The sequence below is a fragment of the Centruroides vittatus genome, unplaced genomic scaffold, assembly GCF_030686945.1.
Source record: "Centruroides vittatus isolate TY-2023 unplaced genomic scaffold, ASM3068694v2 contig_400, whole genome shotgun sequence".
Taxonomy (NCBI): Eukaryota; Metazoa; Arthropoda; class Arachnida; order Scorpiones; family Buthidae; genus Centruroides; species Centruroides vittatus.
In genome coordinates this window covers 2407781-2423322 of record NW_027122215.1, presented here as the reverse complement: position 1 = coordinate 2423322, position 15542 = coordinate 2407781, and the positions used below count along the sequence as shown (strand labels likewise).

Sequence of the window (15542 nt, the reverse complement as noted above, 5' to 3'; positions counted from 1 at the left end):
GAAATTAAAAATAAATGGTTCTGTTCTTCTAGGTCGCTTACAAAAAGTTGAAATTCCCACCAAAATCAAACTTTGTAAAGAAGAATGGCATCCCGACACCGGCTTAGTTACTGCCGCATTCAAGTTGCGTCGAAACATTATTCAACAGTTTTATCAGAGATACATCGATGAAATGTACGGAAGCGAAATCAATGGTCAGTCGAAATCAACTTGAAAAAAACCAAAGTAAATCCAATACAAATTATGTAAAGTCACAATGCCAATTACATTTACATACCACAATGCCAAATTAAATTTATTTATATATGAATTTATTAAAAATCAAATCAATTTAATCCATTGAGATAATGCAATATCAAATTTAATGGACCATCTTCTCTTTATCTAGTCTTAAGCTCAATCCATTAGCTCAAAATCTAGAACACATCAGCTATGCACATCAGGATATATATTATTGTTAATAGAGATATACAAATTTTAAAAAATGTGCTGCTATACAGTCACATCTACTTTTGATATCAATTTCCTCTTTGTTAACTGTTAATAATTCTTGTTAGTTAATAGTTGATTCATTAAATATATACGAGTATATATATTATATGCATCAAAAGCAGGTTCCATAACTGATAGTATTAAATATGTGAAGTAACTAATTGTGATATTATGTTATCTTGAACAAAACTTTTGATGTTGACTTTACTAAAATGTATTTAATAATTGTTTTAAAATGAGAGAGAATTTTGCAGATTGATAATGATAAAATGATTGCTTTTTTTGCCAATATTGTAAAATGGATAAAATATTTTAAACAGAACTTGAAATTTACTCTGAAGAGGGAACCATAATAGCTCAACATATAATTAATCGTTATTGATCCATTATCTCTCTCTCATTTATTTTATTATTCTAGCAAGAATTTTATTAATGATCTTTGTGTTGTCATTTACTTACATAAATTGCCTTTTATATAACATTTATAAGAAAAAAATTGAACACCTAATTTAATCAAGTTCAAATATTACAGATTTAATCAATATGTAAGATATTTTTAAGTTAACTGTTGAAATTTTTCATTGTTTTTTAATTAGTTGTACTTCTCCATAGCACAATTCTAGTCTAGTCTTATAAAATATTGCAATTTAGACATTTAGCAAAAGTATTCAATTGCATGCCTTAGACATAGTTTCTCTCTTCTTTAAGAGAGAGATTTATGCTTGATAGTAGTCTATCTTGCACATTATCCAAAGACACATCAAAGAATGGCATAATTTTTTAAAATGTAATATTTGCACAAGTTAATTGTACTTTATATGCTTTTGCTGAAAGTACTTATGTATTGTGCTTACTGTTTTTGTATATTTGCACCTGTGCTTTTGTAATTTACAAAAGATTTTACAGCGTGTTTTGTATTAATAAGTGCCTTCTCTTCAGTTTATGTTCATCATCTGTTAAAATTGTGAATTTGGAGAGTTACTTTAATGCATCATTGTAAAAAAAAATTCATATAAAGAAGCAGTCAAATCTGTAAAAAAGTGCTTAGATTTTATGTAAAAATTCTTGAAATGTTCCTGCAAAACATATGTACAGACATATATTTTCACAATGCACAAATTATATAGAAAAATGATGCATTTGTTACATTTGGAATGTTCTCATTAAATCAAGAGGAAATGTGTAAAATGGAGATTAGTTTTTAGCAAGCACAGTTTTTGATAAGATTGTTGTATTTACTGCAGCATGTACAGTCATTTCAGCTTGTAAGCCTAGTATGTGCATTTGACCCAAATTGCATAAATAAAGGGTCCAATAATTGTGTACGTGATCTTGTTATAACAAATTTCTGAGTTTTAAAAATAATAACTATAAAATATTTAATATTTACTGAAGGGTCAATAACAAATTTTTAAAATTAAAATTGTATAAATTACATTTGAACTTCAAACAAATTCATTCTCATTTGATTTAGTTTCACTAGATTTTTTGTAATTTTATGTTTTAATTACATTTTGTTGGTTAAATAAACTGCTTAAACTTATTTTTCAAAAATATATTTTGCTATGTATTTGTAGTTTTTGAAAATCATTTTCTAATACTGTATTTGACATTACGTGAAAAATTAAGTATGATAATTCCTGTGTGTAACCAGCAGGGTCACCACGTCCTCTGAAGTTGTGGTTGAAAATGATACTTGACTGGTTTGAGACCATAACTTTTAAACTTCATGTTTTTTTTAAATTCATTTTTATCCATTTTATTTCTATTATGATTATTCTTATAAAAAAAAAGCCGCATAACAAAATGAAATAAAATTTTAAGTAAATACTGTGTGACAATAGTATGACATAATGGATATATGTAATTGAAATTTTACTGTAATTCATTTTACACACTGGAACTGCATTAGCTCTAAGATGTCACCAAGCCCCAGACAGCTTAAGGTCTTCCTTATAATATGGACTTGTTGAAATTGCTGTTATTTTCTCTTGTATTCCAAGTGAATATAAATAATTAAAATAAACAAACTATGGCTTCATTCGGAACACAACTGTCATTAAAATCTCGTGTCAACATATTTTTATTGTAGTATGTTACAAGCCTTGACAATGCACAAAAAAGTATTATAAATTGTGTACAATTTTGTAATTCTGTGAACAGATTCTAGTGGTTTTTTTTAAAATAGAAAATTTACGGCCACAGAAAAATTTGAGAAAATTGGATATTAAACTTAACTCAATTTAGATTCATTTACTCGTTAAACTTCAACTTAACAATCCTTGTTAAGTTGTGAAACAGTGGTGTGTGTGGTGACATTTGATGATAGGGAAGCTGTGTTGGCCCTGGATAGAATCATTGGAAGAGTTATACCATATTTTGGTGTGTAACATCCACGAGCTAAACCGCGTGAGGTTGGTACTCTGTAAAGCACATTCGCGAATGCCTATAATTTGGCTGCTTTACACGATGAAATATTTTTGCCATAAAGCTGTCCCCAGCAGCGCCGCTAGCTGTTTGAGCGCCCGTGTGCAATACCGATTATGCCGCCCCTGTTTAACTATGACTACCTATGCTGAGCTTGCCAGCAATACCAATTTCCCGCCCGCGTGCGGTGCACGCCTTGCACGCCCGCTTACGGCAGGTCTGGCTATCCCGTATTCAGACCATACAGCGCTTCTGTGGGAGTATGCGTATATGAATTTATATTCGAATATACAATAGCATTGTTTTTCACATGTAGTATAGAAATTTGTAATAAGATACATAATGCGGTTATAATAAAATATTAATTTTAATTAATTCAAAGCACATTTTAAAATATGAAAATAATCGCCCAGTATGTATTTATATTTTAGAAAATATAACTGAAGCGTGCTTCCACAGCTTTCATGGACAGCACCCACTGCTCCATTCTCACTCTTGTAGACTGAAATCTCTTTTGGATTGTTCAATTTTCCTATTCAAAGAAACTGAATGACAATATTGTCTTGATTGAAAAAAAATATTTGTTTCAACTTCATCCAAAGAACAAAGCTCTAATATAAATACGTCTCACTAACCTTATATAGTTTTGCAGATGAAAACTTAGAATGTATCACGAACGTTTTCGACCCACTTTTTAGGGTCTTCCTCGGGTGTTCTATAAATATTTCCTGGTTTTATTCTAATTTTTAAAATTTCCAGTATCCGATGTTTTCTAAGTTTTCATCTGCAAAACTATATAAGGTTAGTGAGACGTATTTAAATCATTTGTTAATAAAGTAAAAGGATGTGTATCAATTACAAAGCTTTAGATTTAAGATTTTAATACTCTTTATAATGCAGAGTTCAGAACTTGAGCACCTTTACTTAACTGCTTAATTATTATAGCATTTGAGGATAAGACTTGATGAAAAGCATTGTTCTTTTCCATTTGTATAGTTTTTGTTTCTTTAATGTAAATTGTACTTGTTAAGTTACAAATTGCTTTACCAAGTAGTTGATAGTCAGTGGAGAGTAATCTTTAGATGGAACATAAAATTAGAGTTTAAAATTCAAAGAAAATTGTGAATTTAGCATATTTTAAGTTTCTGAATGGAGGTAAGAATTTTGAGTGGTAATAATTTGAGATGTTTACTACTTCACACGGAAATTTGATTAAAAATAATCAAGTGCTTTGGAACTGGAGATGATTAAAAGTGGAAAATGTAATTCTAGTGGACTTTTATCAAAAACAGATAAGGTAGTCATCGAAAAAGTGGGCTGATGAGGGCAATGCATTCTCCATATAATATGAACCAATAAATGTTGATTTCCTAATCAAGCGATAACTCCTATTAACTCCTATCCTGTGTATAAGTCTGGTATTACAACGGATGTTGTTGGCCGTTAATGAAACTAAGGTAAGATAAAGTTTGAACTAGTTACTTAACCTCGATCATGTGCAGTTTTTAATTTTTCAGGATGGCAGGCATTAGCATGATTATTGATTATTTTATTTTTTTTTTTTAAATCATAATTACTCTGTACATAATTACCATTACTTGAATTGGGGGATTCTGAAAAATTCTTTACTGTCTTCTCTGCACGTGCCAAATTTCAATGTTATATGGTGTTTGAGATATTTTGTTTATAGAACAAACTTGACCAGACTTCCATAGAAATCCCTTCAAACTTTAATAGCATGGGCTAATGTGAAACTAGTTCAGTTGACAATAAATCATAGGAGGGCTGAGGTGTTTCTGAAAAGGATCAGAAAATAATCTGTTTTTTCATGCATGAAGTAAAACCACAAAAACATTAAATATTGAAGGTCGTAGTGCCCAGGCTATCTTAGAAGCATTCAAGGTCGTAGCGAGTTTCAGACCAATGTGTCGTTACATCTGTCATCATTGACAAACATCCAGGTCATGATTATCTCTTGCAGCAATCATGTAAGACCTCCATGTTCATATTTGCTGCCTCTCCTTGTTACTTTGATCATGGGGATGCTGCTACAGTCTGAAGTGGCGCTGTACGAAATTGTCTTTTTAATACAGCAACCGGTAAAAATGCACGTTCTTTTCTCTTAAAGTTCCTTGAGCTGCTCAGTTCTCCGCCTTCTTTTCAGCGCACTGCTCCTAACTTTGGCCAATCACACCATTGAAGGAATAATTCTCTTACACTACCAGCATAATGGTTTTATGCGAGGCTGAATGCTCTTTTCTGCTTTGTATCCCTGTGGTGTAATTATTTGTACATACTGTGTCATTGCAATGTCGAATAAGGACCTTGAAACGTCAATAAATGCAAAAAAATTGGGGGTTTTTCGTCCTGTATCTATGGGTGATTGTGGGGGGGGGCACAATTTTGTTCACCCGCTTTGAAGCTTAGTAACTCCTATGTGTATTATCAATTTTCTGAAATTTTGCAAGGAAGTTTATGTATTAGGGCAGCGATTCCCAACCCCGGGGTACGCGATAGGTTGTTTAGGGGTACAGAAAATAGTTATGACAGAAAAAAATAATATATTAACTATGTATCACGAATTAATAGTATTAAAAAATTATTAGGTAAAAAATGTTCCTTGCAACAATCACAAACTTTATTATGCATTTCAAAATGCAAAAATAGAAATAACTTATGCTGTCAATTGTACAATGCAACAGATCAATAAATGTTGCGCATGGTCAATGGTAGGATATGTTATCGTTATTATCATCATCTCTCAATAATATCTCCACGTGTTGTTTGAAAAAAGTGTTTTTTTATTGTTAGCAAGGAAAAGGAACAGCTAGTTTCTCCAGATTTTCTCACAAGCTGTAATTTTTTCATTATTTATTCAGTATTTTTATTAATTATTGACAAGACTATGCCTTGTTTATAAAATCGTACTGCCTGCTGTGTTACCAGCTTAGAAGTATGAAGGAGTACATGTCAGAAGTTGCAATTTGGCACAGAGTATTAGGTGCCCAAATCATGCGCGCATAAAAAAAAAACAGACTTGTAGGTACTCGGGACTGAGAACCAAGTCAAAATAAAATTTCAAAATGATGACACACACTACAAACAGGCAGTGCGAGATTTGCGCATGCGTTGCTGGTTGGGAAGTTGGAAATGTCAGGGGGTACGCTAACGAAAAAAGGTTGGGAACCGCTGTATTAGGGGATTGATGTTAAATTATGGCTGTTAAAGGTCGAGGAGGTCGTGTCGTATATCTCGAGTAGTGTAAGACTTGATGATTTTACTTGTTACTAACGTTAACAGTTTTTTATAAAGCACATTTTTACCCTCAAAATAAAGCGTTCTGCCATTTTATAATAATTTTTTTTATATAGGCCTAATTAATTATGATAAAAATCTTTCAACAGATGGCGTCTCACAAAATTGTTAACTTTTATATTATTAATCATACTATTATTTTTAAAATAAAATTTCTTAACAACCGGGAAAGTCACTCAACCCTTTGCTACTGTTTTAAATAGAGAATAAAGTGAATTGTCAGGAATTTTGTTAACAGAGTAGGATATTTTTGAGATACACCCCCTCCAAGACCAACGAGTTATGAGAGAGGTGCACAGTTTGCGCATGGGCAATATGATTTTCGCAGATGTGACGTTCGGTTTCGTTTGTCTCCATTCTTTATCTTTCGTCTTCGATTGTTGTATGCAGATTGTTCCATACAAATTGTTAAATCTTTTGTTGCAGTAAGTATTTTTTATTTTTATTTTATTTAAAAAGTCTGACAGTGGTTTTTAAATATAATTAAAGATTAATTAAACCAAGTCGTGTTTGTTTCTGAAAAGTTCAACCACTAGAAAGTCTCTGCGAAAAATACTGCTTTTCTATCTTTTATTGAAGGATATGTCTTTGCAGGAATTTGAAAAAACAGTTAAAAACTTTCGCTGATAATAAGCAGATATAATTTATGCAGATATATATATATGTGGGGGCAGCAGGGGTGGCAAAATTTCACAATAAATAATGATTCAAATTTTTACAAGTTATTATTTCATTTCATATTTTTGTCGCACCTACGATTCGGACCGATTGAAATGAGCACGGAATTTTTATTACTTATTCTTTAGAAATACTGCATATTTTAGTTTTTTAAATTGAGATATCTAAATAATGGGGTGGCGAAATTTTCCTCCACCCCGGCCGGCTGTCACCCACGCTACGCCACCGATATACAGTCGACTCCGCATAAGTCGACACCCCAAGGGAAGGCCGGATGGCTGAGCGGTCAAGATGGCAGCCTACCGCTCTGGGGGACCCGGGTTCAATCCCGACGGGTCGAAAAATCCCCAGGAATTTTTCAGGGGGTGGTTCGTCCGGATATGTCGGGCCCCGTCCCTCACCACCCGGTCGCCCCATTGTGGGCCTGGCCGAACCCATAATGGCTTGCAAAAGAGGGCCTCTTAGTGCTCACAGGGCGAAAAGAGTTAAAAAAAAAAAGTTCACGAACGCCTTGAAAACATCTTCGCAATTGTCAATTGTTGGCAAGTAACGTGTAAGGATTCTTAATGCCTCTAGCGTGAGAAAATGCAAAATTGGATTCTGGTGTGACGTTGATGTAGATTGTATATTTTCTTTTTGTTTATCTGTTATTTTATACATAAAAATACATAAAATGTTAAGGCATTTTTATTAATATGTATATATATATATTAATTATATATTAATAAATAAATCGACTCCCCCCTCCTGAAAAATGAGTTCGCACCACACGTGCGGAGTGAATTCATTTTTTCAGGAGGAAGTGACGACTTATGGGAGTGTGGGACAGCAAAAGTATGTTGACTTATCCAGTGGTGACGAGTTAAACGGTGTTATGTAAACTGGAGTTTTTTTTTCACATTGATGCCTATGTAAGTCGGCCGGACCATAGAAAGCTGACTTCTTAACCGATTGTGTCGAGTTATCCGGGTGTCGACTTATGCGCACCGACTGTATATATATAAATTTATATTTAATATATATAGAAACATAGACCACTTTTTTGCGAAAATAATACGTGACACAAGCATATTTGTCAGATTTAATTAATATTTACAATAATACTGCGCGAATATTAATAAGATGCAATAATAAAAACGTTAATTCTACTGAATTCAAACCGGTTTTACAGGTTTTACAAAACGCTATGGAACCAAACTATTATTATAATAAAGCCTTATTTTTTCGATTTAAAAGACAGATTAGATAAAACCCATTTTCTCAGAATTCAGCGAAGTACTGTACAGTACATAAGTCACATAAAACTGATAATTGCAAGGATTTATCTTTTCGCCGTTAATCACATGATTATAACTAAACTAGTTATAATCCATAATTGTAACTAAAACTATTTAAAAAGATTGATTAAATAGTAAATAATTAAAGTATTAATTCGATAGACAAATATTCGTTTTGCAATGGTTATTGTCATGGCCGTGTTAGCAACTATTGTCCAATGCTGGTACAAATTATTCAAGAGAGATAAGCAATTTATCCTGAAAAAATAAATTTTCTACTTTGGTTATATTTATCGTTAATTATTAATTTTGGCATTTTTTTTTAAATGTAAGTAGGAATATTTTTTAAACTTTAATAACTTTTCGCATAATAGTGGAATATTTAAAAACCTGTTTTAATTATTGCAGAATTATAGCCTATAGTTTTGTGATTTTTAAAATATTTTTATTGTTTATAACTTCGATTATTGGTCTGTGTACTTTACGATATAATGCATTGTAATTTATTTTGTTAGCATTTCTAGGAAAAAATGGCTTCCTGGCAATCAGAAATTGCATCAATTTCTAACTCTATGAAACATATTTTGGAGTTTCGCGATTTCTCAGATGTGACATTTAGTTTTGGAGAAGCTCCTAATGAGAAAAAAGTCAAAGCCCATAAATTAATTCTCGCTATGAGAAGTGACGTCTTTCAAGCCATGTTTTATGGAACTATGCGAGAAACAAGAAGTGATGTACTTGTGACAGATATAGACGAACGCATCTTTCAGATCATGCTAAAGTAATGATCTTAAATATTTATTACTATTTTTTAATTGTAAAATTGTTTTATTATTTAAATAATGATTGATTTAATATCGAACTGATTAATGAAACTGAAATCAATAAAGTCTCAATCAGAATTATATTCCAAAATATATAAAGATTTTAGAATATTAATTGAATTATTTATTTTGACGCCATTTAAGATATATATATTTTTTCATTTTTGGCTCTCTGTGAACTATACTAAGAGGGCATTTTTTTATATCAGTCGTGGGTTCGGCCAGGCCCATAATGGGGGCGACCAGGAGGCATGGGTCCGCCTGTGAAAAATTTCTGCAGTTTTTCGACCGCCCGGATTCGATTCCGGATTCCCCAGAGCGGTAGGATGATTGCTTAACTCCCTTAACCATCTATCCGGCGCCATTTTGAATAGAGGAGAGTGGGACAAGAGTAGGAACTTAGTTTTCATACAATATAAATTCTTTGTTAGAAGAGTGAGAATCTTGAAACATACGCGCAGTAATTCTCAAACTGTCTTTAAGATTCCGTGGGATTTTTATTGATATTTTGAATATATGTCATTTAATAAACTTTTTCAAGGTTACAAAAAGAACACTTTTGCCCCACCAGTGGAGTAAAAGTGCGTATATGGTAGGTAAAGGTTTACAGGACAAAGTTTTTATGAAAAGCTATATAAAGTGTGTATTGATAAACAGAATTTATTTTAAAAAATAACAATTTTTTTTATTAAATTAAACTTTTTAATTTATTCAATTAAACAATTTTTACGTATTCTGCGTATGTTGATTCTCACATCCTTGGCAGAGAACTGTCTTTGGTCTAAACTCTTCTCTTTCGGATCAGGAATGCCAATATCCGTGTAAAGTGATTCCGTGTGAAGTGATGTATAAGTAATTTTTCATAGTTTTATTGTTTCCATCTTCTTTGATATCTGTCTCTTCATATCTTCTGCCTTTGACTCGAAATTATTATTAAAAGGCCAGCTTGTTATTATTTCGGATTTTTCCCCTTTCTTCCTTCCTGGCTGGATGAAATCGCTGGGTCCAGAAGTAGATGGAACTGCATCTATCCCTCCAGATGATGGGGGTTTCTTTATTGATCTCTCTATTTGCTACTGCAGATATTTGTATTTCCTTATCAACGTGCATATCTGTTAATGCACAAAGTGCAAAATTTTCATCTGTAAACAAGTTCGCATACGCATTTTTGCCCCACAGTGGCCTGCGAATATTTGCCCACATTATCGGTTTTTCAAAAACATACTCATCTACACCGAGAACATTTCTAAATGTTTAGTCCACCATAATGTACACGAAAAATAAACGGACCACCCCCGAAAAATTCCTGGGGATTTCTCGACCCGTCCGGATTCGATCTCGGCTCTCCCCCAGAGCGGTAGGCTGCCACCTTGACCGCTCGGCCATCCGGCCTAAAGTGTTCCCATGCCGGTAATCGAACCCGGGCCTTTTGGGTGAAAGCGAGATATCCTAACCACTAGAACACATGGGATAGCCCCACTATCCTTTGTTGTCATCAACAGCTCCTTTTTTATTTTAATTTGTTTCATCCCGTGGGTTCTAACAATGCCATTTCCATTTTCGGCAGACCCACGATGGGGTCAAATTACTAAATTACTAATTAATAAAATTGAACCTGAGTGTTCCGGAGGTGGAGGCTGATGCCTTTATCCTTTCATCCTTTATCCTGGCCATGTTTATTAACTAATAATATCTAATTATTATGAAAATAAGTGTTGTACAGTTCTGTTTTCACGTATAATTTAGACTCAATACGTATATTTTTTCAGGTATATATATACAGATCAGTTTGAAGCAAAATTGCCCGAAGACATTATTTCTACATTTTATGCTGCTCACAAATATCACATTCCTCCTTTAATGAATTTGTGTAGAACTGAAATTGTACCAAAGCTTACAGGAAATAATGTTAGCAAAATTTTTCAAGTGGCTCGGTTACTCGAAGATGAGATTTTAATTACTAAATGTGAAAACATAATCCCTCAAAATTCGAAGATTGTTTTGGAATCCGAATCATTCGCTAACCTTTTGGGTGATGATGTAGAATATTTAATTAAGCAAAAGAAGTTAAATAATGCAAGTGAATCGGATATATTTAGAGGAGTATTGGTATGGGCCAAGCGTAGAATAGAAGAAAACAAGAAATATTTCGAGGAAAAATCCGAAACAGATGAAGAGGAGAAAGATATAAGCGAGGATATCAAAGAAAAAAATATGCGTAAGGAAATCAGAGCTGTAATGAATTTCCTTCTTCCTCACATCAATTTTCTCTCAATGAATTTGGAAGAATTTATTAAATTACCCGATTTGACAGTAGTATTTTCGAAAAAAGAAATAGTACAAATTGCATTAAATATTGCTAAAATTAGAAATGCTCCACTACCTGATTGGTTTGGAACAGGACCTCCCTCTCAGAAGTGAAGTCCGAGTCAAATGACTCTGCTAAATTCCTTCGAAAGGATGGTAACTTTGCTCTAAAATTAATTATTTTAACAGAACATGTTAAAACAATTATAACTACTATTACTGCGGTTTTTAATTAATAATAATTATAACTGCAAGAAAATGAATACGTTCTGGGATATGCTAATTCTGATAAATTATCTAGCGTATTTGTTTAGTCTTTAAAACAATTATCAATATATTTTAATTTCAGTTTGAATTTTGTTTGTCATAAATTTTTAAAATATAATTAAATGTTTAATTTATATCAGGATAAAATACATACGTGAAATAAATTTTACTCAAATCGATATAATACTCCTAGCTTTGTTAATATGGAATATTCGTTATATATATTCGTTTCATGAACAATTTGTCTACTCTATATACAGTAAATGTTAGGTTTAACATTTTTCAAGGAAATAATAATAATAATAATAGTTTTAGTTGCTGTGCCTTGACTCTGGTCCGGCATAGTACACAGCCACCGAGTATAACCCACTAAACCCATAATAATAATAATAATAATAATATTAATTCCTTGAAAAATGTTAGGTTTAACTTTTAATGTTAAACCTAAAATAATAATAATAATAATAAAATAATATTGTTAAATTGCGGAATACGTAGAATCGAAACATCTTAACAAACTTAAAAAGAATACTGTATAAGATACAAATACACGTATAGTATATGTACTGTATAATCAGAATGGATAGTGAAGACAGTATATTTAAGCTTACCAGTCGTTCCGCTTTGACCGGGACTGTCCCGGATTGATGTGGTCCCTGCGTCCCGGCAAGTTTGTCATTTTGTCCCGTTTATTTGGTAAAATTTTAAAAACGCCGAATATACAAGAAGTAAAAATAGTGCAACCTCGAGTAAAATGGCGATTTGACTACTAAAATATCCCTTCTGTTATACGCCCAGTTGCCAATCTAAATATTTTGTATCTAGATCTAAATACTTTTAATGTTGTTTAGATGTTTTCCACCAAAATCTATAGCATGTAGCCTAATAAATTTACATGTTTTATTTTTTCATCTAGATATTTTTTCACAATTTATAATAGCACGTAGCCTGAGATCCAGATATTTTTTATTTCATTTTTTTTGATATTTCGTTTCAATTAGAGTTGGCAACACTGAAACTTACACTGGCACGTCATTGTTCCGCGTGTCCTATCTTAGTCGAGTTCGAATTGCTAGTCGGCATTTGCGATTATTTTGTACTGTGCATTAAATTAATTTAATTTCCAAAATGCCAAAAAAAAGAAACTGCGTGTTTACCGATGAATTAAGAAAGGATTATCCATTTTTGAAAAAAGTGTGCGATCGTATTGACAAAGTGAAATGTGAACTGTGCTTTGCAGAATTGTCAGTAACTCATGGTGGGCGTTCGGACAGGTCATTGCAGGTAAAATCACTTGAAATGTGCGAAACATAAGGCAAGTCTTGTAACAGCGGAAGGAACTTCCTCAAATATACAGGTATTGTCATATTTTAAAGGTACCGATTTAAATTGCATTAAATTTCGATGCCATTAAAAATAACATAAAGTTTTAAAATAAATAATAACTTCTTAATAATAATATAAGTTCAGTGGAATTATTAAAAATTGTTTTTAACTCGTTGTTTTTTGTTAATAACTTCTAGTTAACCTATTCTTATTTAACCTAACCTATCGTAGGTACTGTACTTATCATAGGGGTTTTATTTTCTGTTGTGAGTATTTTCTCATAATTGTCCCGGTTTGAGAAAAAAAATATTACGGTAAGCCTAGGTATATTATCACTATAAACGATTACATGAAAGCCTTTATTTCATACAATATAACGTACAACGATCGGCACTTGTAGACGTATTATAATAATAAAATTAATTTTTATTGTCAAGATAAGTAAATAATATTCTCCACCTATTAAATCTTATTATTGGGCTGCAATTTGAAGAAATTGTATACTTATAAATTCCCACTGTCATTCGTCTGTTTCTGTCCTTCCTTAATCTCGAGAAGGGTTAGATAGATGAAAGTCGAGAACGGATATGAAAACCTTATGTGCCGGAGGCCCCGATTAATTATACACAAACTTCCGGTTTTTACCTCAAGTCACGTTATTTCAATTCAAAAATATTCCCCGAATGGAGTTAGATACGTAACCGGCACGACTCAATTTCTAACAGGAAAAGTATGATGTACAGGGGCAAAACACTACTACACCAAGCAGGCAAGTACTTTTTTTTTTTTAATTCTTTCCGCTCTGTGGGCACTAAGAGGACCTCTTATAGCAAGCCCATTATGGGTTCGGCCAGGCCCACAATGGGGCGGCCGGGTGGTGAGGGACGGGGACCGACATATCCGGATACCACCCCCGAAAAATTCCTGGGGATTTTTCGGCCCGTCCGGATTCGATCCCGGGTCCCCCAAGGCGGCAGGCTGCCACCTTGACCGCTCGGCCATCCGGCCGCAGCAGGCAAGTACTGTGCTACATGTTGCGGTAAGGTGTGATACGGCATGTATTTCGCTCTATATCATTGTCGCAGTAATTCAGTGAATATAACAGATATTTTTTAAATTACAGTAGAAAGTCGTTAATCGGAACACTGGTAATCGGAATCGCCGGTAATCGGCACGATTTTCAGTCGGACTGTGTCGTGCTGAATCGAACGTTTTTGATACTAAATTTACTTCTAAAGTATAATTTTCATGTTTTTATATTCTTCAATATATTTATTTTGTTTGTACAAAATGCAGAAAAATTTTTAACGATACGATAGCCTCGATTATTATTATAAAAATTTTCGTTAGGCTTAAAATCGACGAAAATTCAACACGAAGCGACACGCAACGGAGAAAAATTTGAACATCGGACAGGTTAATGTATTTTTTCGTACATAAACCGTAATCGGAACAAATCCCTAATCTGAACAACCCCAGTCCCCAATTGATTCCGATTTTCGACTCTCTACTGTGTATTCTTTTTATCCAATATAATTATCCTTTTAAGCCTTTTAAGTTTCTGGTACCCAACACGAAAATTAACAACCAACTAACGTTTTCGATTCTCCTCCGAGATCTTCGTCAGGTTCTTAATGGTTGTTAATTTTCGTGTTGGGTACCGGAAACTTAAAAGGCTTAAAAGGTTATATCGGATTTTGGATGTACCGGTATGAGGATTGTTTTCTATATTCTTTTTGTAAGAATTCACCTATTTAGTTAATTATTTTGTTAAATTTTTTCCAATAGTTGGCAGTAGATGTAACGCCAGCAATCAAATGTAGACAGAAATTAATCAATATATAGAAATCCAATCGATAATTTGAGGTGGGATGTACTGTACAGTACTGTACATGGTATACGTTAAAAGAATTTGAACGTAACTGCCGAGTTTCGTACCAATTGGTCGAACGGCCTGCGGGGGTGGTCCGTTCGGATATGTCGGGCCCCGTCCCTCACCATCCGGTCGCCCCATTGTGGGCCTGGCCGAACCCATAATGGGCCTTCTAAAAGAGGCCCTCTTAGTGCCCACAGGGCGGAAAGAGTTAAAAAAAAAAAGTAGTGTATAGCGAACAAGCATTCTCCTTTACCAGTATAGATAAAACTTTTAATGTCGTATTAATAATTGGGCTGAAATTTGAAAAAAATTGTAGATTTATAAATTCCCACTGTCGGCCAACCAGCTGTCCGTCTGCCTTTCCTTAATGTCGAGAACGGAATTAGACAAATGAAATCAGAGACCAGATATGAAAACCTTAGGGGCAGGAGGCCCGATTGACTATATATAAACTTCCGCGAAAAGTCGCGTTATTTCAGTTCAAAACTGAAAGCAGTTAATAGATGATCGGACCGACTCTACCGTAAAGGAAAAGTATGATGTACTGTACAGTATAGTACAGGGGCAAGATACTACTAATTTCATTTATTTCATTTAAAATACAGTCGACTCCGCATAAGTCGTCACCATCGGTTAAGTAGTCAGTTTCTGTGGTCCCGGCCGACTTACATAGGCATTAATGTTAAAAAACTCCGGTTTACTCGACACCATTTAACTCGTCACTACTTGATAAGTCGACATACTTTTGCTGTC

At 33.4% G+C, this 15542-nt stretch overlaps 2 protein-coding genes across 3 annotated transcripts in view; both read left to right on the top strand.

Moving 5' to 3' along the window:
• The window catches only part of Acsl (Acyl-CoA synthetase long-chain), a 53016-nt gene extending 51199 nt beyond the window's left edge, over nucleotides 1–1817 (top strand). For both annotated transcript variants that reach the window (XM_067271701.1, XM_067271702.1), the window contains exon 17: nucleotides 33–1817. In XM_067271701.1, the coding sequence (XP_067127802.1) occupies nucleotides 33–214 (182 nt within the window). In that variant the 3' untranslated portion in view covers nucleotides 215–1817. The remainder of the gene's footprint in view (nucleotides 1–32) is intronic.
• A 6905-nt stretch (nucleotides 1818–8722) lies between these two features.
• On the top strand, nucleotides 8723–11474 carry LOC136976500 (BTB/POZ domain-containing protein 6-like). The gene is made up of 2 exons (XM_067271802.1): nucleotides 8723–8970; nucleotides 10783–11474. The coding sequence occupies exons 1-2, from the start codon at nucleotides 8762–8764 to the stop codon at nucleotides 11432–11434; spliced, it is 861 nt and encodes a 286-aa protein (XP_067127903.1). The 5' UTR covers nucleotides 8723–8761; the 3' UTR covers nucleotides 11435–11474.
• The last annotated feature ends 4068 nt before the right edge of the window (nucleotides 11475–15542 follow it).